The following is a 25741-nucleotide window of genomic DNA, read 5'->3' as shown; positions in this document are numbered from 1 at the left end:
AGACGAAGCTATCCATTTCTAAGCCTATATGAATATTAAACCTATGGGATCAGGACTCCACCCATATGACCTTATTTAACCTTAATTACTTTTTTACCGCAAATACAGCCACACTGGGGGTTAGAGCTTCAACACATTAATTTTGGGGAAGGGGAAGGGCACCATTCAGTCCATAGTAGATGTATTGCCATCCTCATTCTCAGAAGAATACAGCAGAGTCTTCCAGTGACTACATAATAATGTGTTAGCAACAAATTGAACAGCAGAAAGAAATCTGATAAGTGAGTAGTCCTCTACTAAACCAAACATTAAAACAATTTGCAAAAGTGCAAACTATTATCACTCTTTTAAGTACAGTTTTGGTACTGTTGAAAATCTAATTATTTTTCAATAAGAATATGTTGTATTAACATGTAATGGATTCTTTTAAAAAACGTAATGGAGTTTTCTTTTTAAATGAATTAAATTCTGTGGCATTTTTTGTAAGGTAAATATCGATATAAGTAACCTACTACACACATATTTCTCACTCATTCTTTCATGGGATGAAGGAACCCTAAATCCAAAGCATCTACGTCATTGTCAGGTGAACTATCTCAGACATCACTGCCCCTGTCTGCACAGGTCTCACAGCTCTGTAAAGTTGGATCCTCCCCTTCCTTCTTCTCGGGCTGTTCCCAGGCTCCCACATCTCGGGCCAACCTGCATCCCCACAAGCCAACGCAACCCAAGGCCAGCTCTCCACTCCACTGCACTCTGGATTCCGCACCACCACCGTCCCTCGCCACTCTTAGCCTTCAGCGCATCGCAGCCCAGAGACGTCCAGCAGCCCGCCCGGCAGCCGCCGGCTCCCCTCGGCCGCCCTGGCCGCTGCGCCTACCGGCCAGGCAGGCGGTGGTGTCAATCCACTTGAGCAGCTGCCCGGCGCTCAGCTCCCCGCGGGCGTTGGCGTGCGCCGGCTGGATGGCCTGGCTCATGCGCACCTCGCCCGGCGCCGCCAGCCGCTCCATGTCCAGGCCGAGAGAGGGGAGCCCCGGGCTCGGGGCGCCTGGCCTGGAGGTGTCCGCCCGCCGGGCCCGCCCCCGTTCCAAAGGGCGCCGCCCGCTCTGGTTGCGAACCCCACTCCCACTCCCCCGCAGCCAGGTGCTTCGGGAGGTGAGAGTTCAGGTGCTGGCAGTGTTGTCCCTGACCAGCGGGGAGGTGAAGGAGCACGCTTTTCTGCCTAGGAAGAAGCCGGGGAACCGTCCGATATCTCCGGAGAGAAAAGTGCTTCTCTCTCTGAGAACCGTGCACAGAATTTAGTGAGAGCGCGCGGGGAAGTGTGCACCTACCTGGCTAAAGGATTATAGGTATTTACTAAGCAAATAAATACAGTGATCGTCTGTCTGCAGAACTTGACAGGCGAGGAGGCAATAAATAGTGATTAAATCCTCTCCAGAGAATGTAAAACGTTTGCTTTAGCCACTGATTTAAGAGTGCTTCACTTTCGTTGTTTGTTTAGTTGGGTTTTGTTTGCTGCTTGCCAGGCCACATAGGCACTCACTGCTTAAGCCCTAGTTCAAAATCCACCTTCTGACTCTTAGAATATTATAGTGGATCCAAAGATCATTTGTTAGGAAATGGTTTCCTCTGTCAAGCAAACCAAGTAAAAGGGGCGGGGGCTCAGGGAGGCTGAGGCTTGGAGGTGGATCAGAGTCACCTAAAAAGAAAAGGTTTGTTTTGGGTTTCATCTAGAGTTTAAAACTGGAGACTTCCCATCTTGTTAGGAATAGTCCCCACGCTTCCCAAAAGAATCTGAATCTTTTTTATTTTTTTTTTAAACCGGGGGATAAACCCCAGATGAGAGTTTTTCATGCTCAGCAACAAAAGTTGTTACACTTCCTAGAGCTGCAATCACTAATGTTACAGAGCAGTTCTCACTAGAGAAACCATGACCTCAGAAAACCTCCAGCATATACTAGATCTATGGATGTTTCATTGTTAGGGCAGGCTGTCATGGGGAGCATATTTAGTGATGAAGAAAAGGATGATTGGAGAAGGAGGCAAAGGGTCTGACATGCAGCTAAGCGGGTAGGACCGCCTGACTTCCTAGGGAGTTTACCAAGAAATCTAATGGCCTTTAATGACTAGGTGGTGCTTTTTCATCCTCATATCTTTAGGCTGCCAAGCCCCAGCATGGAGAGAGCAAAATGGAGATTCTGATAATTGCACTTTATATATATATATATTCATTTTTATTATATATTATTTTATATATAATAAAAAATGAATATACATATATTCATTTTTTATTATATATAAAATAATTTATATATATATATATATATATATATATATATATATATATATATTCATATATATAGAATGAGAGAAAATAAAGAAACATTGACTCAATAGTTTTAGAATTTTCCTAGCCCTTATAAGCATAAATAAAAATGTGATGCATTCCATTAGCCAAGTATAAAGCTTGGCTTTTATAAAAAGCATAAAAATGACTATTTGGCATGAATATGGGGGATGGGTTCTCCCGTATTACTCGGACTAGTCTCAAATTCATGATCTTCCCACCACAGTCTCCTGAGTAGCTGGAATTACAGTCTACTGTGCCCTGCTAAAAATAGCTCCTTAAAAAATAAAGGGGGCCTGGGTTGTGGCTCAGTGGTAGAGTACTGGCCAAGCATACATGAGGCATTGGCTTTGATCTGGGCACTACATAAAAATAAAAATAAAATCAAGATAAAGGTATTGTGTCCATCTACAACTAAAAAAAATATTTAAAAAGAAAATTAATTAAAGGGATTGGGGTTGTAGTTCAATGGTAGAGTGCTTTTCTTGCTCTTGCATGTGTGAGGCCCTGGGTTCGATCTTCAGTACCACATAAAGATAAATAAATAAAATAAAGGTATTGTATCCATCTACAACTACAAAAACATATTTAAAAAAAATACATTAGAGGCTGGGGCTCTGGCTCAGCAGCAGTGCACCTGCCTGGCGTGAGTGAGGCACTGAGTTTGATTCTTAGCACTGCATGTAAATAAATAAAATAAAGGTATATCTACAACTAAAAACATATTTTAAAATTAATTAATTAATTAAAGCTTCTGCATCCCAGATAGTCCTCTTTTGTAACTATACTCATTTGAATTATAATGCTATCATATTGATAGTTTGTTTGGCAATTCTCTTGGAAAAGCGGAAAATACCTGTAGAATTCTTAATACCTTTTTTCAATATCTTCTGTATTGACGAATCAATTTAGGAATCGGTAGATTGGATTGTTGTTCATCACATAATCCGTCTACTGATAACATCACATAATCCGTCTACTGAATTTATTGATGGTGGACTTGGCCAGGAGACTTACCCTGGAATGGAAGGTGGGGAGATAACAGTGTATCAGTTCTAAGCCTTGCCCTTAGAGGAACCATGTATTTCTGTCCTCAGGAACATCTGACTTCTGCCATAAGAAGATTATATACCTAATTAGAAGCCTGTTGGCATCTGACTGAATTCACATAGTGGTGAGCCATTCCAGTCGATCTGCAGATAGGCAGGTTTATGAATGAGACATAACTACAGTTGTGTGCCACTGTGATATTTGGGGTTGTCTGTTACACAGTAATAACTAACCATTACACAAGTGAATTTTATTGTTTAATATTTTAAGAAATTTATTAAATTATTGGAAATAAAGCTTATGTTTAGGCTAAGCTGTATTATTATTTAGTAAAAAGTGGTGACTGAAAAACTGAAGTGTATATTTCAATATTGAATTATGTGTATGCTGTTATACTTGATTTCTTAAAATTCAGAAATTTCAAAAATGTTTAAGCATAGGTGTAAGAAGGTAGCTTTCCAAAGTGATTATCTGAAAGGGGATAGTATGCATCTGTATATGTATGTCTAGAGATGACTGATTGATCAAAAAGCAGACCCAGTATATACAAACTCATGATTATATTTTCTTATCTTTATTATCTTCTGTTTATATGTCTTTTTATTATAGCTTCATCTCTTTTGTTGGCTTCATACTGATATTCATTTTAATAGCCCCTGCCAGAAACTACTGTTTTTGTATTTTTCTGAATGGTGTTTCTCTCCCTTTCACATGAAAATGTCATCTGCATGTGTGAACATTTGCTATCTCCACTTCTCTCTGATGTCAAGGATTTTTGTTATTATGTTGGAAGAAAAGGCCTCCATTTTCCATTTGTGTTCAGAGACATCTTTGAATGTGAGCAGAATGTGAAGCTAGCCTGATTTTAAAAGGTCATGCACAAGTGTAGGAAAACTTACCAAGCAGAGAAGCAAAAGTTCCATAATTGCTAAAATAATGAGGAAGTCTTCAGAGTGCTACAATGGGAAAGGAAGCTGGACATCCTAAACCCTCATCCAAGTATGGGGAAATTGTGTCTGCCCTGGTTCAGCAGGTAGGGACGGGTCTTGTGAAAACTAAGAGCACAGAATACAAGAAGTGAGATAGGAAAACAACTCTTTCCAGATGCAGACTCCTGAATAAGAATTTGGGAACTAGCAGTTTATTCAAGGGGAACTTCAGAAGGTCCTGGTAGAGTCCCCAAGTGAGGTCCCCAGGTTTGCAGCATGGACATCACCTGGAAGCTTGTTGGAGATGCAGAAGCTGGAGTTTTTCCTCTGGCTTGAATCCTCCACTGATTAAGGGTTGCTCTCAGACACTTAAAGTCCCAGGACTTCTGCTGACTGCTGGGCAAGATCTAGCTCTCAGATGGCACTTCCCCTTGGCAGGGCAGGAGGATACTGTCAGCTTGCATTTGGGCATGCAGTGGAGATTTGCCAAAGCCCTGCAGACAGGCATGGAGAGCTGAATATTCACCCTGCCCTGAACTGAGTGGCAGCTGGGAGCCTTTTCGTTGTAGGAGACAAATCCCAGGCAGAGAGTTTGGTCGCTCCGGGTATTTCATACAGTGATTAGCTTTATTAACAATCAGACTGTCTCCACCTTTGATATGAAAAGTACCAGGTCAATGTTTTCAAATACAATTTCATAAGAATATGATTCAAAATTATAGAGAGCTCCTGAGTAAAAATTGCAGAACTTGTTTTCTTATGTTTGTGCTGCCAAATTCTTGATTAGAATGTCTCCTACTCTTCTCTACCCTGGACACTGCTCAAGGGATGATGACTCTGACCTTGGAGCATGTGGGTGCCCTGCTTGCACTGTTTCATTTAGCACCTGGATCCTCACGCTGACCTTTCTCCCATTTGTCTCTGGACATTCAGACTCACCTAATGTGTGCGGAGTGTAATACTTTGTTTTGTTTGAACAAAAGCCATGTGTAACAAAGTTTAATTTTCTTTTTATCTCCTCAGATTTGCATGATCCCACAGGCCCTTGATCAATGCTCAGGGGAGTCCCCCTGACTGCCACCACTACTGCCATCATTGATTGTTTTCAAATACTGTATCCCATTTTGTCATGACATATAGTTCTTTCATGTACTGCTGATTTCTACTTCCTAATATTTTGTTGAAGATTTTGACATCAACATTTTTTAGATATATTGGTCTGTAGATGTTCCCCATCCCTCCCTGCCTCTCTCCCTCCCCCTCTCCCTATCTCTCTCTCTCTCCCTCACCCTTTCCTTCCCTCCCTCCTTTGAACTGTCTTTGTATGGTTTTTGTGTCAGGTTCATAAAATGAGCTGGGAAATGCTCCCCTCAGTATTCTGGAGGAGATTATGTAGATTTGATATCCTTTAAACAACTATCTGAACCCGGGAGATTTCATTTTTGGAAATTTTAAAATTATGGAATCATTTTTTAAAAAAATATTTATTGGACTACTCAAATTATCTAGTTCAATCTGGGGTGATTCGTGGTCATGTCTGGTTTGGCCTGCTTTATATTGAGAAGGTGATTTGCTATAGGCAGAGCTGAGCTCAAGTCTGACTTGGTGCCATTCTCCCACTTGGCAGAGCAGTCTCATCTCAACTTGGTCCTGACAGCTCTTACTTCCTGCCCCTGATCTCTCTGGTCTCCAGACCACAGGTTTTCTTGCTTTCTAAACTGGTTTTCAAGATTCTCCAGCTATAACCCATAGTGAGTCATAAGCTCTGAGGGCAAGAACAATAGCCTATTTTACAAAACAGCCACCTGACTTGTTCATTAGTGCTTAGGAACTGCTGTTATAGAATGTCTTTCATCAGAAGGATAAAGCATACCTTGCATTTTCCCCCAAATGCCTTCAGATTAACAGGGGCCATTTAAGGACAGTGATGGGAGAGAAAAAGCCAGAGTCTTGGGTCTGTAGAAGTGTGATTGTGTCTGAGTTGGCCTTTCTCATTGCTAGTGTTGTCCTTGAATTTATCTCTCAACTGATTTGTGCCACATTAGGCCTTTCTATGAGATGCGTTCCCTACTTTATAAGTTATAATTAGATATGGTTATGATTAATAATAATCTTTGTTATTAAATGTCATCATGATAAACATGACTTACGTTTGTTGAACATTCTTACAACCATCCTGCAAGTAATGTTCTCCTTAGAGAGCTAAGAACTCAAGCCCAAATGATTAGCACTCATAATATGCCACACATCCCTATGAATCTATGAACTATTAAAATTCACATTTTGTGGTTAAGAAAATGAAGGTCATTTGCCCAAGACCACACAGCTAGGAAGTAGCAGAGTCAGGAGTTCAACAGAAAGTCTGGCTCTTGGATCAGGCAGGTTGTGAGGCTGATGAAGTCGGAGGTACACAAATAGAAAGTGGGAGAGAGAGGAATGTGCCCTGCTCTGTCCTACTCCAAGCTGCCTTGATTCATTCATTTGATCAGTTATTGAGGGCTTACATTGTCCAGGGCATTGGATAAATGTTGCTGAGTAATATAAATATGATCTATGCCTTTATGGAGTTTGCAGTTGTGGAAAAGATAGCAGATTTGGAAAAGCTACAAAAATAATGGAAATTGTTCTAGTGAGGGTCAAATGGAGTGATAAACATGTTTGGAAATTATTTATCAAGCTTCTCAAGTGACATTCTGTCCCTGACCATCCACAGGCTTAAGGTCAGTCTTGATTTTTCTTTTCTTTTTCTTTTTTTTTCTTTTTTTTGATGTGTGTGCGTGTGTGTTTAAACAACCACCATCAGAGAAACCTGGAAAGTGCTGTACAGAGAGCTTATTTGTGAAGCATTTGAAAGTAAATAGCCAAACAGATGACCCATTGCCCACAAATACTTCAACAGGACATTCTCTTACTTAGCTGTAATACATTATCAAAATGAGGACGTTAATATTAATACATTATTGCCAACTAATTCTCCAAACCCATTCATGTTTCAAGATTTGTCCCAATGATGTCTTATGTTACATTCAGTGTTCCCTCCTTAGTCACCCTCAGTCTAGAATGATTCTGAAGCCTTCCCTTGACTTTCATGACCTTGACACTTGTTAAGTTTACAGACCAGTTATTCTGTAAAATAATCTCAGTTTGGGTTGGTTGATGTCTCCCCATAGCCACATTGGGGTCATGCATCTTCAGCAGGGACATGAATAAGATCTGTCACGTTTTTCCTAGGGCACCTTATAGGTGGTGCTTGATAGCCATCTGTCTCGTTATTGATGTTGTTCATTTTGGTCATTGTATTAAGTGATGTTTTCCAGGCTTCTTTTCTGTAAATTTTCCCTTTGGTAATTAATAAATATTTTGTGTAGAGCTACTTTGAAACAATTTAAATATCTCATTCCTTATTAAACTTTTTCATTTATTCATAAATTATTTATACCTGTATGGACTCATGGTTTCCTATTTAATTCAATAGATGTTACCTTGTTTTTATCACTACATATTTTCATGCTCAAATTGTCCCTCATTGGCCCTGAGGAAGGCCCTTCAAGCTGGCCTCTGTTTTTGTTGACTTGTACCCATTATTTTTTTTTTTTAATATTTTTTAAGGCATCGATGGACCTTTATTTTGTTAATTTATTTATATGTGGTGCTGAGAATCGAACCCAGTGCCTCACACATGCCAGGCAAGCGCTCTGCCTCTGAGCCACAACTCCAGCTACCCATCATTCTTTTAGCAACTTACATTTTCCAAGGCTGCCAGATGTTCCAGGTTCACTTTGTACCCTCCCTCCTTGATCCTCAGTCCTGGATCCAGGCTTTTCTTCAAGCACTCCTGGTTCCTTTCAGTGGAAAGCAGTATTTGGAAGCCAAGATCTGATTGTGAGTTGTACTCACAATAGCAATTTGAGTGTGATTGCTCCAGGCTCTCACTGTGGACACAGCTAGAAAGTGTGTGTGTCCATCTGTGATGGGTTGAATGATAGTCCCCCCAAAGACACATCCTGTCTAAATCCACAGAACATGTGACTATTGCTTAACAAGGCAAAAATGGGCTAAGTATCTAAGAGTAGAAGTTTGCTTCTCTTGGGCTTTCTGAGTGTGTGTTGTGTTATCACACCTCTTATAGGACAGACACTCAGTGAGAAGACACACACAGGAAGAGAAGGAATTGTCCATGGAGACAGAATGCAGTGATGTGGGCACAAGCCAGAGAACACCTAGCCACGAGAAGCTGGATGAGGCAGAGAAGGACAAGCCCCTAGAGCTTTAGGAAGAAGCATGGCCTCAGTGATACCTTGAGTCTAGCCTCCAGGACAGTGGAGAATCTCTATTGTTTCAGGCCACCTAGATTGTGTTCATTTATTACAATAGCTCTAGGAATCTAATACATTGTCTAAAGCATCAGGCACCCTGCCCTGCCGTACTGGAATCAGGTGCACCCTGCAGAGGTCTTAGCCCTCGTGTGTTCACAGGGTGCTGGGTTCAAGACTCAAATGAGAGAAACAAAGGAGCAAGAGTCTGAACCCTGGCAGCCCCCCCCCCCCCCGCCCCGCAAGGACTCAGTGAGCATGTTGGTCAGCACTGGGTCCTTCGAGCAGGGTTTCAAGGCTAAAGCTAGGCAGGCAGATTGAGACACTGCTTCATTTAGGAAGAGGGGTGCATGCTGAAGGTCAGAGACATTGCTGGGTATTAAAATGGACACAATTTATGCCCTATTGGGTAGAGTCAATCTGTCCTGAAGAAGACTTCTGATAAAATTTTAGGAATGAAGCAAGGTTAGTGCTGATAAGTATCTAGATCCAAGAAGAATGCATGGTGACTTCCTATAAAGTAGCCTAGAAATTTGCTTCATAGCAGTTTGGCACTTTGTAAAGAACTCTTATTATTTGTGCTTTTGAAATTTTTGCCCAGATCTAAAGTTCCAGGGGGAATATCCACCTGATCAAGCTTAAGTCATATGTGACTCTAGGACTAGGGAAGGGAAGGGCACAGGGAGAGGTGAAATTTGTTTCCCTCAGTTTCAGTAGAGATTAGACAGGTGTACTTCTTAAAGAAGTTAAACCAGAGAGGGAGTAGCTTTCTCTAAAAGGAAATTGAGCTCTGATTAAGTATGGATATTGGGCAAAAGTTTTTAAATTATCAGTGATTCTTACAAGATCATTCAGAAATTGAGAAGAATATGAGTAAAGACAAATATTTAGTAATATTATTTACTCTGGATCAAGCTTCACCTGAAATCAACAGATCTTGGAAACTTCTAGTGGCTTGAACAAATAAGTTTCCCTTGTGCCTGCCCTCCCTTTATGGCTCTAAGTTCATTTGGGTTTGGTTATCTTTCATCTGTAACCAAAATATTTCCAACTGATATACCCCCATAATGCTCTTATAAAATTGCAGGCAGAACTTTATTTTCTTTTTATTTCTCATAAAATCATTCATTTCAATTCATTTTAAAATATGAGTGACATTTGTGTTGCTCGTTTATAGCTCATATCAGATGATTTATCCTGCCTATAATATCACATTTTAAAGTAATTTCTGTCAGATAGGTGGTATACTTTTATAATGATGTTTGAATACATTCTTTATAGTGTCCTAATAAAACAAAGATGACATTACATTGGAAAAGTTCTCTTTTTTTTGTATAGCAATTTTTAAATCAAATTTTCAGCTGTGGAATTGATTGTGCTAAAAATGCAGAAACTATAGATTCAGCATGTCCTTACATTGTCAGGACAGTCAGCTACCTTCTCACTTTCGCAAGTCCTTCTTGGGTTCTATTATGGTTTTGATCTTGAAGAGCTTGTGTGGAAAGCATGATCCCCAATGTAGCAAGGTTCAGATGTGGGACTTTTAGCCAGTGATTAGGGCTCTGACCTCATCAGCGGACCAATCCACTTGCTGGATAAATACATTGATAGCTCATGGATTACAGGATGCTAATTCTAGGCAGATGGGGTATGCCTGAGGAAGTTGGTCACTGGGGGCATGGTCTTGAAGACTATATCAGCCCCTGACCCCTTCCTGACTCTCTCTCTCTGCTTCCTGGCCACATGCTCTTCTGCCATGTTCCTCTGCCTCACTTCAAGTCCAGAACAATGGAGTCCCCCAGCCATATATTGAATCTCTGAAACTATGAGCAAAAACATAAATTTTTCCTGCTCTAAGTTGTTCTTGTCAGGTATTTTGGTCACAGTAGTGAAAAGCTAACCAGGTGCTGTGGGGAACACAAGACAGCATCATCCAGGGGCCAATCAGTTCCTATCCTTGTGGAAAACTAAAAAATGTAACCAAAGTTTTTATAGTAGCACATTATCCTAAGGGACTTCAGGATAATTTATTAATTCACAAGACATTCTACAAAGGGTGGAGTTTTCTATTTACTACGATTTTTAGATAAGAAAACTAAGATTCAGAAATTCGCTTCATTATCCACCCAATTAATAAATAAATATGAATTCCTGAGTTGCTTTTATTTATGATTAACATGCCCAGAGAACTAATAACACTTGCCATTTGCAACAATATGAAGGTAAAATAATGTAAATGTTTGTTAATACTCTAATAATCCTCACAAAGCATTTGAAAAGAAAATAGACATTTTCCATAATGTAGATATTGACATCTTGGAGTTTTTCTTAAAAGGATTTTTTTCTCAGTTTGATCATATGCAGAGGAAATAGAAGAGGAAAAAATGTGAGAAAGTCACCTAATGCCAACCCAGAGCAATTTATCAGAATCATTGCCCATCATTTATGGTGGTAAGTAGCATGCTAAACTGTGATTGTGATTGATATAATTTTAATGTCTTAGGAATCACTTTCTACAATGTATTTCCCTTAATGCATTTTAACTATTCATATTTAATTTAAAATAACTTTAATTAGAAATTTATTGTTAGGATAGAAAAATGTCAGAACCAATAATGACAAACATTGTAATAAATTTTAGAACAATTGTTTCCTACCTTTTGGAATTGTGACTCACCTGGATGGCTTCTCCAATGTGTAATTACACATAAAGACTCAGATATCAAAGGGCCATAAAAATGGACTTCCATTTCATTTTTATTTTGTCCCTATTCGCATCAGTTAAACTAGGTCAGAAGTTTGAAGACAAATGACAACCATAAATTAATCTTTCAAAATCCTAATGTGAACAGGAGTAGGAATTCAAATAGGTCTTGAATATTCCCTCAGCATGTATTGGGGGCTTAGCCTTTGATGGCTGTGCTCTGGAGCTGGGAAGGCAGCAGTGACCAGAATAGGCAAAGTGACCTTTCTCAAGGTCTGACATTCCATTGGGGTGGGAGTGATCAATACAATACTCAGTGTGTGTGTGTGTGTGTGTGTGTGTGTGTGTGTGTGTTGGAGGGATATGCTATGGAGAAAAATAAAGTAAAAGAGGGATGAGAGGACAGGCATTGCTGCAGCCTTAAACAGAATGATCAGGAAAGATCTCACTGAGAATATTTGAGCAAAGTGTTCGAAGAAAGTATGAGAGTGAGTTCTGAGGCCTTTGGGGAGCCACGCACAGAGGTCTTTGGGGCTGTTCGCCGGTGTTCCTGTCCTCCTCCTTCTCCTCTGGCCACATGGTGGGATGGTTTCTCCTGTCCCATGAAGAGAAATTGTTTTGGTTTATGAAAAAAAATAAAAAAAGAATTGGAACTGCTTTTTGTTAATGAACGCCAAGGTGGGTGAAGGGCTAAGAACCTGGGCAGGACTTGCCAGCCTCCTTCTCCTCAAGTTAGTTAAATCCAGTTGGAGAGGCTGATGGACTTTGTTGCTTGAACCCTGAGGTTTGGGGGTGGCTTGTTGCAATGTAACCTATTCTGCTCTGACATGCCGTGGCAGGTGGCAGCATGTAGGATGTGTTTGAGGAATAGCAAGGAGGCTGCAGCAGCAGGTGGGCAGTTTCCTGAGACAAGGTCAGAAAAGTAAGGGAGGGAGGGATAAGTTGGATGAGCACTTGAAAGCCAATGTTGTTACCGTCTGTTGGTGCTGGGTTCCTTATCTCTGCTCAGCAAATAATTGAAGAACAGGACATAGAGATAGCAAGCAAGCGGCAAATAGTTGCAAAAGGGACAGAGATAGACTTCTCTGAAGAGAAGGGCCCCAGAGCTGGGAATCCAGTGGGGAGTTTTGGCTTGTTCTTTTTATGGTTCTCTGGAATTTTCTCCTTTCCTTATCTCCTCCTCTGTCCACATTCTCCTCACTATTATTGATTGGTGCCCTCTCTGTCCACGTGTCTGTTTTAGTGTTTTTATTGGATTCCCTGCTTAGGATCATGAATATGGAAGTGTGTCTGATTGGGTCCCCGCTTGTGTGAATGATCATTTTCATCAAACAGATAAGTTGACCTCATGAGAAGACCCTCTCCATGCTCCTTTGTTTTGGTCCTCTCCCTGGCCTCCTCACTTGCCATCTTGCCCTGGCAGCCTAAGCCCTTCTATATCTCCCTCACTGTGAGGCTTTGGGGTTTTATTCTCAGTGAAATGAATGGGAGCGTCCTAAAAGATTTCTGAGCAGAAACCTTTGCTAACTTCAGCTGCTTCCTGGAGTTAGGACACATATAGTTCATTATACTTGCCCCTATACTGTGGCCCTCACAGTATAAAACAGGGTCTGGGGTAAACTTGCTCAGGGTGACTTCCAGTGACCTGCTTGGGCAATATGTGAGTCAGGACTGGCCACCATGGGCTTTGCAGTTCCGGATCTCCTGGCTCCAAAAGGGGGACACTTGTAGCCACCCAGCAAAAGTCCCTGTCACTTCAGGCTTCTGGTGGGTGCTAAGAGGTCAGCAGGAGGAAAGGTGTTGCCACCCCTCACAGAAACTGACCTAATCTCTGGGACTTCCAGGGAAAAACAAAAACACATTTGGCACGCAGAGATTCCTGGGGCATCTCATTATTCCTCCTTGCCCAGATTTGGTGATGATAAATTGGCCTGTGCAGCAGGGGCTCAGGTCCTGATGGGATGAGGGTCTAATTCACCTCACCAGCTCAGTCACCTAAACCAGGAGAGAGTCCACCTGAGCCAATTTGGAATGGGCAGTTAAGGAGGGAGAAGATCAGTGTCACTCTGTCCTGAAACCATCTGTGGTAGCAGGGGCTATAGTTGGTCCCACTAAATTCCCTTCTGTAAGGCTCTCTGAGGAAAGAAACTAACTAGAATCTTGGAGCAGCTATTCTAAGATGGTGCAACTTGTTGGGCAATTCCAGCCGATCTGAGCTGTGCACAGGGTGGCTTTAGTAGATTTTGTGGTTTGTGCCCAAAAGCTCATTCCCCCAGCTGTCAAGAGAGTCTTACCCTTAGTCACAAGAGCTCGATGCTTCCTCAGTAGTTGCCCTTAGGTGAAGGGGACTTCCAGTCAAGTTCTTGTCCTCTCCCTGGTGTATTCAAAATCATCGATTGTCAACTTGGGCAATATAAAGCCCAGGCCCCTCACTTCGATCTGGGACATCTTTGGAGCACATCAAGATGCCTACAGGATCAGCTGAGGTCTCTGCTGCAACTGCAACACAATTTGACTTCCTCTTCTGCACAGGCTTTCTCCTTCCCTCCTGTTGGCAGACAGAAGAATGGCCTCCAAAGATGATCACACCTTATTCCTCAGAACTGGGGCTGTGTTATCTGATATGGTCAAAGGAAATTTACAGATATGATAAAGTTAAAGATCTTGGGACAGAGCATTCCACTGAGCAAATTTATTGTTCCATAGTTTTTTTTTTCTTTTTATTGGTACCGGGACTGAACCCAGGGGCCACTTTACCACTGAGCTGCACCCCCAGCCCTTTTTATTTTGAGACAGTGTAAGTTGTTTAGACCCTTGCCACGTGGTTGAGGCTATCCTAGAATTTGTGATCCTCCTGCCTCAGCCTCTCAAACTGCTGGGATTACAGGTGTACATGACCACACCTGGCTCCAGGTGGGCAAATTTAATCAGAAGGGTCCTTATCAGAAAGAGGTGGGAGGTCAGAAGTAAGGAGGAGACCAGGCTGATGATTTTGGAAATAGAAGAAAGAGCCAGGAGCAAGGGGTGAAGGTGGTCTCTTGAAGAGGAAAGAGACAAGAAAACAGCTTCTCCCTAGGATCCTCCAGGAGGAGCAGTTCCCACTTCTGACTCTAGAACTGTAATATGATAAATGTGCAATGAGTTGCCACAAACCAAGTCCCCAGGTTTGTGGCAACTCATTGCAGCAGCATGGGAGACAAATACTCCTTCCTTGCAGGTATTGTTTGGGAAAGCACACCCTTATCAATTTTCATCACGCAAACCCTTGCTCAGAGTCTGTTCCCTAGGAACCTGGCTTATGTACAATACCCACAGTGGTCAGATTGGATTAGGAGAAAGAATCCTGGGGAACCAATCAAACTTAGTTGTGTAGAGTGTAGGCTTCCTCTGGATGAGTGAAACTGAGCCATAACTCACATTCGGCAGAGCCTTACTCTCAGCTCCATTTAAAAATCCATATCATAGTTCTTTGTTGTCTTATGGTCCAAGCTCCACATCAAGAGCAGTTTCTCCAGAAGTTTTATCACTTCCAGTTTTTTTAAACATACTTTTGTTTTTAGACTTTATTTTGTTTATTTATTTATTTTTTATGTGGTGCTGAGGATCGAACCAAGTGCCTCATATGTGTGAGGCAAGCACTCTACCACCGCGCCACAACCCCAGCCCCACGCCAGGTTTTTTGGAAATAGAAATAGTCCCCAGATCCACTGTGTATTAGACCCAGGATGGGAGGTAGAAGAATTGTGGGAGGACATTAGAATAATTTAGCCTCCTCTTGCTTTTTGATGGGACTTTGACCAGAGAGTATTCCTGTGTCACACAGGGTAATTTGTTACTCCTGAAAAGTCTCTTGAGGGTACTGCTGCAGAGTTGTCTGCAACCTGAAGAAGATTATGATGGTGTTAAAACATGCTTACAATTCCTTGACACTCCTCTGATCGAAAGGTGGGATTTCTGTGCACTCCTCTTGAATTTGGACAAGCTTGTGCCTGCATTCACCAATGGAATGCCAATAAAGTGATGCTAAGTCACTTCTAAGAGCTGGTCATAAAAGACCTTGAGTTTTTTTCTGATTCTCTTGGGCTCTCTCTCTCTTCCCTATAAGAAATTACCCTGAGCACCCCATGCTGAAGTGACATGGGGGAGGCCTGTGGTCAATAGTCCCAGCTGAGTTCCCAGTGGACAGCCAGGCCTACTGTGGCCATCTGAGTGAGACTTCTTAGACAAGCAACTCAGTTGAGCCTTGATAATAACTGTAGCCCAACTGAAATCTGCCTGCAAATGCACAAAAGGCTCTGAATGAGAACTGTCCAGACCAGCTGGTCATATATTGTTATCATGATTCAATGGTGTCTGGAAGGTGCTGACTTTGATGATAAATTATTACGTAGTCAAAGTAACAAGGCCAGGGATCCAGTACAAGAAATATTCTTGTTACTGTAGGTCTGTCCCTAGAAATTGTGGATTCTAGAACAAGAATCCAAAAGGGGGCCCACATACCATATGTCTAAATATTTAAGATTATAAACCAAGTGAGCAAACTGATAAATAAAATATGTTCTTTTATCTCATCTTTAAAAATGTACATTCTTGGTGACAAAATAGAAAGTTGGCAAAATATAAAATGTAGTTGAATTTAATGAGTATTACACATGTCTGTTTTGTGGATGGGCTGATGGTATTTGGATGAGAAGTTGTTTTATCTTATAGAAAGTGGCATCCACTAAGTGTCACTATTGCAAATACTTCCCTAATTCCAGAGTACCTCATGAACCAGGAATTGGAACATGAAGAAAAGAAAGGAAAAAAATAGGAAAGAAAGAAGAGAAGAAAAAAGACCCTCAGCACTTCTGGAAGCACTTTGCATGCTGGAGAACCTTCTGTGTATGTGGTCATTGAACAGCACAACTTGCCAAGTGAATTCATTTCACTTTTCCCTTACCTGACAGCTTCTCTCATCTAAACACTCCCCACAGTTCCAAGTAGTGTTATCCCTGACACAACAAACCACAAACTGTTAATCAAGTAGACACTATCTTGTGTCTACTATCTTGTGTTGACTGGGGACACAGGATGAGGGAGGTGGAGAGGCGTTTCTGGGGACCTGAGCAGTTCCCCATCAGAGTGGAAATTTAGGATTAAGGATGGTGCCATATTAGTGCCCAGTGCCAGATCCAGGAGCCTCAGTACACCGGATGAGTTTAATGTGTCAGGGTGTGTGTACCTGTGATATATGGAGCCCCTGACAGCATGGACCAGCTCCAGCCCCTTACTGTCAGCATTGCCAATTCAGAGTTCCATACACAGGGTCCGTCTGTCTGGAAAACTGTTATGGGCTCTAACTACCTAGCGTTTATCCACGTCCAACTCCCAAATTGCCAACCATAAGGAGTAATGAAGAGGCTGCAGGCCGGCTGTTTCTGTGACTCACTTTGAGCCACTGTCCCATTCAGTCACTCCTTCATTCTGCCCTTACTGTGTGGAGGTACCGCTGTGGGCAGAGTGAGCAAGGCAGATGGTTCTGTCCTCACAGAGCAGAGGGAGAAGACTAAAGGTACATATAATCAAACCAGTAAGTAAGAGAGTTTAATAGAGGAATAAATTTTAAGAAGACAACAAAGCAGAAAATGGATTGGGGTGGGGAACTTTGGCTAAGGGGGAGGGAGGTGACCTTTTGGCTGAACCCCGTTGCACCATCGGAGGTAACTGTACACATACTGGGTGGATTAGCTGGCTGGATTTCCTGATATTAGAGGGTTAAGCAGAATCACTTCTCAAACTTCAACTTGATGACCATCTTTCTGAAGTAATTTCAGGTGCATTTTCTTAGCAAAGTGAATAGTGTAACCAATATAAACTTCTTCATACTTCTGGATATTCCAGCTGCTTGATGGTTAGTGCACAAAAGATATAGAATATGTTGTGATTAGGCCCAAATTGGCCTGAATCCAGAATTCGTCCTACAAAAAGCATTATATTAGCAGAATTTTATATCAGCTAGTTTTCTACTTCTCTCTTTTTAATACCAATAAAGTAATAAAAAATTAAAAATCCCTGAGACTTTGGTAAAATAACATTCTTCTATAACTGATTTTAATATGAAAGACTTGATTAACCAGGTAATTTTTTTGCCATCTGGGGATTGAATGCAGGGTGAGTGCAACACAAGTGAGCTACCAATGAGGTACATTCCCAACCCTTTTTATTTTACTTTGAAATAAATAAAATAAAACAAGGTCTTGCTGAGTTGCTGAGGCTGGCCTTGAACTCACCATCGTCCTACCTCAGCAGTTGAGACTACAAACATGAGCCACCATGTTCAGTTTAACCAGGCAAGTTTTAAAAAAGCAAAATTAGGTTATGAACTCCCATTTTTACCCCGGATACAGATTGCAGCATCACATCGGTTACACATCCACTGTTTAACATATTGCTATACTAGTGTCTGTTGTATTCTGCTGCCTTTCCTATCCTCTACTATCCCCCATCCCCTCCCCTCCCATCTTCTTTCTCTACCCCATCTACTGTAATTCATTTCTCCCCCTTGTTTTTTTTTACTTGAATCAAAGTGTGAAATATGATTTGTCAAGAACTATGTAATGTTTTGAACAACCAACAATAAAAATTAAAGAAAAAAAAAAGCAAAATTAGTATAGAATGTGATTTTTGGAAAATGTTTTTAAAATTCCAGTCCTGTATATGCCATGAGATTTTTAATAAAAGAATCCCTGAAGTTATAACTTCTTAGTCAGCCAATGTATCCTATAGGCTGATATATAGAACAACAACTTATTTTTTTTTCAATTTAGAAAAGGGAAATTTACTAGTTGGTTTTAAGAGAAATATGCATACATAATGTGGGATTTTTTTTCTAACTCATAAGTATTTTATTCATAGAAATGAATCAGTCTAAACTGGGCATAATCCCAGTAGCTCAGGAGGCTAAGGTAGGAGGATTACAAGTTCAAAGCCAACCTCAGCAACTATTCAAAGCCCTAAGCAACTTTGTGAGACCCTGTCTCAAAAAAAAGTAGAAGCAGGCTGGGGATGTGGCTCAGTGGTTAAGCACCTCCTGGGTTCCATCTCTGGAAAAAAAAAAGTCTTTCCTTACAATATTTTCTAAATATGAAAGAGAAGAGAATCATTAGGCTTTGTTGTTGTTATGGTTTAGATATTAGGTGTCCCCCCAAAACTTATGAGAGACAATGCAAGAAGTTTTAGAAGAGAAATGATTGAATTCTGAGAGCCTTAACCCAATCAGTGAATTAATCCCCTGATGGGGATTAACTGAGTGGTAATTGAAAGTGAGTAGGGTGTAGCTGGAGAAGGTGGGTGATGCGGGTGTGACTTTGGGGTATATATTTTGTATCTGGTCAGTGGAGCCTCTCTCTGCTTCCTGATCATCATGTGAGCCACTTCCCTCTGCTACTCTCTTCTGCCATGATGTTCTACTTTACCTCAAGCCCTGAGGAATGGAGCTGGCTATTTATGAACTGAGACCTCTGAAACTGTGAGCCCTCAAATAAACTTTTCCTGCTCTACAATTTTTCTGGTCAGGTCTTTTAGTCAGAGAAGCAAAAAAAAAAAAAAAAAAAAAAACAAAAAACTGACTAAAACAGTTATTAATAATTAAAACCACATTAATTGTGTAAATAATATACTAAGTGATTTGTATATTAATACTTTCATATTATTATATTATATATTATAATATACAAATATATTTGTATATTAATAATAATATACATCAGTTCATGTAATTATACAATACCTCTGTGGATTGGTGTGAAGTATTATTAGTAATTCTGATTTTATATTTGGGAAAGTAAACACAGAAAACATAAGTACCATATCCAAAGCCACATAGTGGGAAATGGGGAGCCGGGAGCTGAACCTGTGCAGTTAGTCGATGCTTGAGATTTTGACAATAATCTTCTAGATATTTAGTACTGTTTTATTTTTTTCTTTATAATACTTAGCTATCATGATTACATTCTTATTTTCAAAATTAATCTGAACTGTATTTCATCTTTGAGTTTTCAAATATAGCTTTAAGTGCATAGTTATAAAATACTTTTTGAAAAATGAAATTTTATTCTAAAATGTGTGCAAAATTACAAGACACTGGGCTGGGATTGTGGCTCAGTGGTAGAGCGCTTACCTCTCATGTGTGAGGAACTGAGTTTGATCCTTAGCACCACATGAAAATAAATAAATAAAATAAAGATATTATGTCCATTTACAACTAAAAATAAAAAATTATAAGACACAAATACCATTGAAACAGATAAATGTGTACGTGTTTGTGTGCACCTGTGTGTGTGTGTGTGTGTGTGTATATATATATATATATATAGAGAGAGAGAGAGAGAGAGAGAAGAGGGAATGATGAAACAAAGAATATGATTTTAGCTTTTTTCAGGAGACTTCATCAATAAAACCCAACTTAAAATATATTTTTTTCAAACAATTTAGACAATGTAAACAAATTTTCTCTCACATGTATATGTGAACTCTAGCATGATTTAAAAAACAGTCAAAAGTAAAACATAAAACTATACAAAATGAGTTAAAATACAATATATATGTGTGTATATATATATATATATATATTATGATAAATTGTAGATACAGAGTACATTAAATTAACTAGAATTTCTGAACAAATTGCACAACCAAGTAATGACAAATATCCATAACAAATCATAGAGTGGCAAAGATATTGCAAAATGATTGTTGAGGGATTTAGTGCCAGAGTATTCCATTTAATCTGGAACTGCTTCTTCCTCCTTTTCCTTCTATTCTAACTCCAAAATAAATGAGGTTCTGTGAAACCTGATGTTAAACCATCAAATGGCTGATTGTGCTTTTGGCATTTTAATCAAGATCTTTGCATTAAATTCATTTTCTAGAACATCTTTTTTCTTCTTTTTCTAAACTCATCTTCTCAACATCTCAGGTACAAAATTCCATTACTACATCAGGGTATTGTTAGGGTGGCTTTCCTCCTTCAAGTGGACATTGAAAGTTCTCTCAACAAATAAAAACAAAAAGCAGAACATCTCCACAAAAATAAAATGACTTCATAAAAACATATTTTTTATATTTTAATATTTCTTTTCTTAAAATGCTATGAACAACTCACCAGTTCAGAGGTTTTAGAGACTGGACAAATATTTTTATTTTACTTGATATAGTAAAGCTCAGAATGTAGTCAAGATGACAAAACTTTGTTCTATACAGACATTGGCATTTAAAAGAAAATTCTAGTTCAATATTATTTGGTTATGTCAATGAAGGTTCATTAATTGAAACAAATGTAGCATTTTAGTGAAGGATGTTAAAACTGATTAAGGGACAGGCTGTACATGTGTAGGGACAGGACATTTATGGGATGTCCCTGTACCTTCCGCTCAATTTTACAATGAACTTAAATTGTTTTAAGAGAACAATGTGGGGTGTGGGGTGGGATGTAGCTCAGTAGTAGAGCGCTTGCCTAGCAAGCAGGAGACCTTGGGTTCAATCTCTGGCACTACTAAGAACAAAACAAAATGAAACAAAGCAGACAAACACTAAAAGATGAAGACTGTTTTTAATAGGACACCCATAGCACAAGAGTTAATCACAAGTATCAACAAATGGGACTTACTTAAACTAAAAGTTTAAGTAAAAAAAGTTTTTTTTCTCAGCAAGAGAAACAATAAGAGAGGTAAATAGGGAGCCTACATCCTGGGAACAAAGTTTTACTCCTCACACTTCAGATAGAGCCCTAATATCCAGAGTATATAAAGAACTCAAAAAATTAAACAATAAGAAAACAAATAACCCAATCAACAAATGGGCCAAGGACCTGAACAGACACTTCTCAGAGGAGGACATACAATCAATCAACAAGTACATGAAAAAATGCTCACCATCTCTAGCAGTCAGAGAAATGCAAATCAAAACCACCCTAAGATACCATCTCACTCCAGTAAGATTGGCAGCCATTATGAAGTCAAACAACAACAAGTGCTGGCGAGGATGTGGGGAAAAGGGTACACTTATACATTGCTATGGGACTGCAAATTGGTGCGGCCAATTTGGAAAGCAGTATGGAGATTCCTGGGAAAGCTGGGAATGGAACCACCATTTGACCCAGCTATTGCCCTTCTCGGACTATTCCCTGAAGACCTTAAAAGAGCGTACTATAGGGATACTGCTACATGGATGTTCATAGCCACATAATTCACAATAGCTAGACTGTGGAACCAACCTAGATGCCCTTCAATAGATGAATGGATAAAAAATGTGGCATTTATACACAATAGAGTATTACTCAGCACTAAAAAAATGACAAAATCATGGCATTTGCAGGGAAATGGATGGCATTAGAGCAGATTATGCTAAGTGAAGGTAGCCAATCCCTAAAAAACAAATGCCAAATGTCTTCTCTGATATAAGGAGAGTAACTAAGTAATTACAGTAAATGGGGTAGAGAGAGAAGATGGGAGGGGAGGGAAGGGGAGGGGGGATAGTAGAGGATAGGAAAGGTAGCAGAATACAACAGTTACTAATATGGCATCATGTAAAAAAGTGGATGTGTAACCGATGTGATTCTGCAATCTGTATACGGGGTAAAATTGGGAGTTCATAACCCACTTGAATCAAATGTATGAAATATGATATGTCAAGAGCTTTGTAATGTTTCGAACAACCAATAATAAAAAAAGCAAAATAAATAAATAAAACTTTTAAGGGGGTTTAATCCACTGAGTAAAACACATGTTTAATTACATAGCTCCTGACTACCATCACCTTTTGGTTGCTTCTTCAGGAACCTGGAGTTTTCTGTGAAAACTGATATTTAAAAAAAATTCTGTGGCATTTTCAGAAAAATTAGGCCCGCCAACTTGTTATTATTAGCAGAAAAGATCTAAAAAACATATTTTTTTTCAGACTGTCTACAATCAACCATTTTCCAGGCATTTATTTTATTTTATTTTATTTTTTTATGATTTTTATTGTTGGTTGTTCAAAACATTACATAGTTCTTGATATATCATATTTCACATTTTGATTCAAGTGGGTTATGAACTCCCATTTTTACCCCGTATACAGATTGCAGCATCACATCGGTTACACATCCACTGATTTACATATTGCCATACTAGTGTCTGTTGTATTCTGCTGCCTTTCCTATCCTCTACTATCCCCCCTCCCCTCCCCTCCCCTCCCCTCCCCTCCCCTCCCCTCTTCTCTCTCTACCCCCTCTACTGTAATTCATTTCTCCCCCTTGTTTTTTTTCCCTTTCCCCTCACTTCCTCTTGTATGTAATTTTGTATAATCCTGAGGGTCTCCTTCCATTTCCATGCAATTTCCCTTCTCTCTCCCTTTCCCTCCCACCTCTCATCCCTGTTTAATGTTAATCTTCTTCTCATGCTCTTCGTCCCTACTCTGTTCTTAGTTACTCTCCTTATATCAGAGAAGACATTTGGCATTTGTTTTTTAGGGATTGGCTACCTTCACTTAGCATAATCTGCTCTAATGCCATCCATTTCCCTGCAAATGCCATGATTTTGTCATTTTTTTAGTGCTGAGTAATACTCTATTGTGTATAAATGCCACATTTTTTATCCATTCATCTATTGAAGGGCATCTAGGTTGGTTCCACAGTCTAGCTATTGTGATTATGTGGCTATGAACATCCATGTAGCAGTATCCCTATAGTACGCTCTTTTAAGGTCTTCAGGGAATAGTCCGAGAAGGGCAATAGCTGGGTCAAATGGTGGTTCCATTCCCAGCTTTCCCAGGAATCTCCATACTGCTTTCCAAATTGGCTGCACCAATTTGCAGTCCCATAGCAATGTATAAGTGTACCCTTTTCCCCACATCCTCGCCAGCACTTGTTGTTGTTTGACTTCATAATGGCTGCCAATCTTACTGGAGTGAGATGGTATCTTAGGGTGGTTTTGATTTGCATTTCTCTGACTGCTAGAGATGGTGAGCATTTTTTCATGTACTTGTTGATTGATTGTATGTCCTCCTCTGAGAAGTGTCTGTTCAGGTCCTTGGCCCATTTGTTGATTGGGTTATTTGTTTTCTTATTTAATTTTTTGAGTTCTTTATATACTCTGGATATTAGAGCTCTATCTGAAGTGTGAGGAGTAAAGATTTGTTCCCAGGATGTAGGCTCCCTATTTACCTCTCTTATTGTTTCTCTTGCTGAGAAAAAAACTTTTTATTTTGATTAAGTCCCATTTGTTGATTCTAGTTATTAACTCTTGTGCTATGGGTGTCCTATTGAGGAATTTGGAGCCTGACCCCACAGTATGTAGATCGTAGCCAACTTTTTCTCCTATCAGATGCCGTGTCTCTGATTTGATATCAAGCTCCTTGATCCATTTTGAGTTAACTTTTGTGCATGGCGAGAGAAAGGGATTCAGTTTCATTTTGTTGCATATGGATTTCCAGTTTTCCCAGCACCATTTGTTGAAGATGCTATCCTTCCTCCATTGCACACTTTTAGCCCCTTTATCAAATATAAGATAGTTGTAATATTGTGGATTGGTTTCTGTGTCCTCTATTCTGTACCATTGGTCCACCTGCCTGTTTTGGTACCAGTACCATGCTGTTTTTGTTACTATTGCTCTGTAGTATAGTTTGAAATCTGGTATTGCTATGCCGCCTGATTCACACTTGCTGCTTAGAGTTGCTTTTGCTATTCTGGGTCTTTTATTTTTCCATATGAATTTCATGATTGCTTTCTCTATTTCTACAAGAAATGCCATTGGGATTTGATTGGCATTGCATTAAACCTATAGAGAACTTTTGGTAATATCGCCATTTTGATGATGTTAGTTCTGCCTATCCATGAACAGGGTATATTTTTCCATCTTCTAAGATCTTCTTCTATTTCTCTCTTTAGGGTTCTGTAGTTTTCATTGTATAAGTCTTTCACCTCTTTTGTTAGGTTGATTCCCAAGTATTTTATTTTTTTTGAGGATATTGTGAATGGAGTGGTTGTCCTCATTTCCATTTCAGAGGATTTGTCACTGATATACAGGAATGCCTTTGATTTATGCGTGTTGATTTTATATCCTGCCACTTTGCTGAATTAATTTATTAGCTCTAATAGTTTCTTTGTAGACCCTTTTGGGTCTGCTAGGTATAGAATCATGTCACTGCAAATAGTGATAATTTAAGTTCTTCTTTTCCTATTTTTATGCCTTTAATTTCTTTCGTCTAATTGCTCTGGCCAGTGTTTCGAGAACTATGTTGAACAGAAGTGGCGAGAGAGGGCATCCCTGTCTTGTTCCAGATTTTAGAGGGAATGCCTTCAATTTTTCTCCGTTCAGAATGATGCTAGCCTGAGGCTTAGCATAGATAGCTTTTACAATATTGAGGTATGTTCCTGTTATCCCTAGTTTTTCTAGAGTTTTGAACATAAAGGGATGCTGTACTTTGTCAAATGCTTTTTCTGCATCTATCGAGATGATCATATGGTTCTTATCTTTAAGTCTATTGATGTGGTAAATAACATTTATTGATTTCCATATATTGAACCAGCCTTGCATCCCAGGGATTTTCCAGGCATTCATAAAATCTCATCTTGACATCAGGTGTGGAATATAGCATGGTTATTACTATTATCAAAATGTGATAGGATTAAGAAGAGAAATTTTATCTACTACTTCCATGAGAAGGTTTTGGTTCTTAGATAACCTCCCACCTCACTTTTCCATCTCAGTCTTTGAGCATACTTGTGAATCATTTGGAACATACAGTAAAATCAAAGTATTTTAATCAGCAGGCTTACTAGTTAATTCAACTTACCTCCTTATGGGGGAGCTAGTTTTATCTCTGACATGTAATAGCTGTTAATTATTATAAACCATCATCAAATACATAGGTTTGAGAAATACTATCATTTATTTTCCTTAACTAATTGCTTACTATTTTAATTTTTGAAAGCCACGTAATTAATCAGTTACAACGGGATATGATTGCCTCCCCACTAACCCATGTGGTACCCACATGACTGTTAGATGTTGAAGTAACTGAATGAACATGTTTGGATGAGAAAATGCTGCCTTGCTACGTTTGGATAAATTATGTTTACAGAAAAAAACTCATAAATGTAATAAAAATGCAAGCTAAAATAGAATCTTATTACTTATGTTTACTGATTTTTAGAAGTCTTAGATATGCAGATATACTTAATGTGAACTGTATTTTAGAACTATTGGCCAGGCACGGTGGCACATTCTTGTAATTCACAACAATTTGGGAGGCTGAGGCAGGAGGATCACAAGTTCAAAGCCAGCCTCAGCAACTTAGTGAGATCCTGTCTTAAAATAAAATATAAAAAGGGCTGAGGATGTAGCTCAGTGGTTTAAGCACTCCTGGGTTCCAAAAC

General features: G+C 39.6%; 1 protein-coding gene across 1 annotated transcript in view; it reads right to left on the bottom strand.

Annotated features, from left to right (window-relative positions):
- Window positions 1–1010, bottom strand: part of Acot12 (acyl-CoA thioesterase 12) — a 42648-nt gene extending 41638 nt beyond the window's left edge. Inside the window, exon 1 of the mRNA XM_027927996.2 lies at window positions 881–1010. Coding sequence (XP_027783797.1) covers window positions 881–1010 — 130 coding nt within the window. The remainder of the gene's footprint in view (window positions 1–880) is intronic.
- Window positions 1011–25741: the final 24731 nt, after the last annotated feature.

This window comes from Marmota flaviventris, chromosome 5 (assembly GCF_047511675.1).
Source record: "Marmota flaviventris isolate mMarFla1 chromosome 5, mMarFla1.hap1, whole genome shotgun sequence".
Classification (NCBI taxonomy): domain Eukaryota; kingdom Metazoa; phylum Chordata; class Mammalia; order Rodentia; family Sciuridae; genus Marmota; species Marmota flaviventris.
Note: the sequence above shows the minus strand (reverse complement) of the source record. Positions and strands in the feature narration are given on the sequence as shown.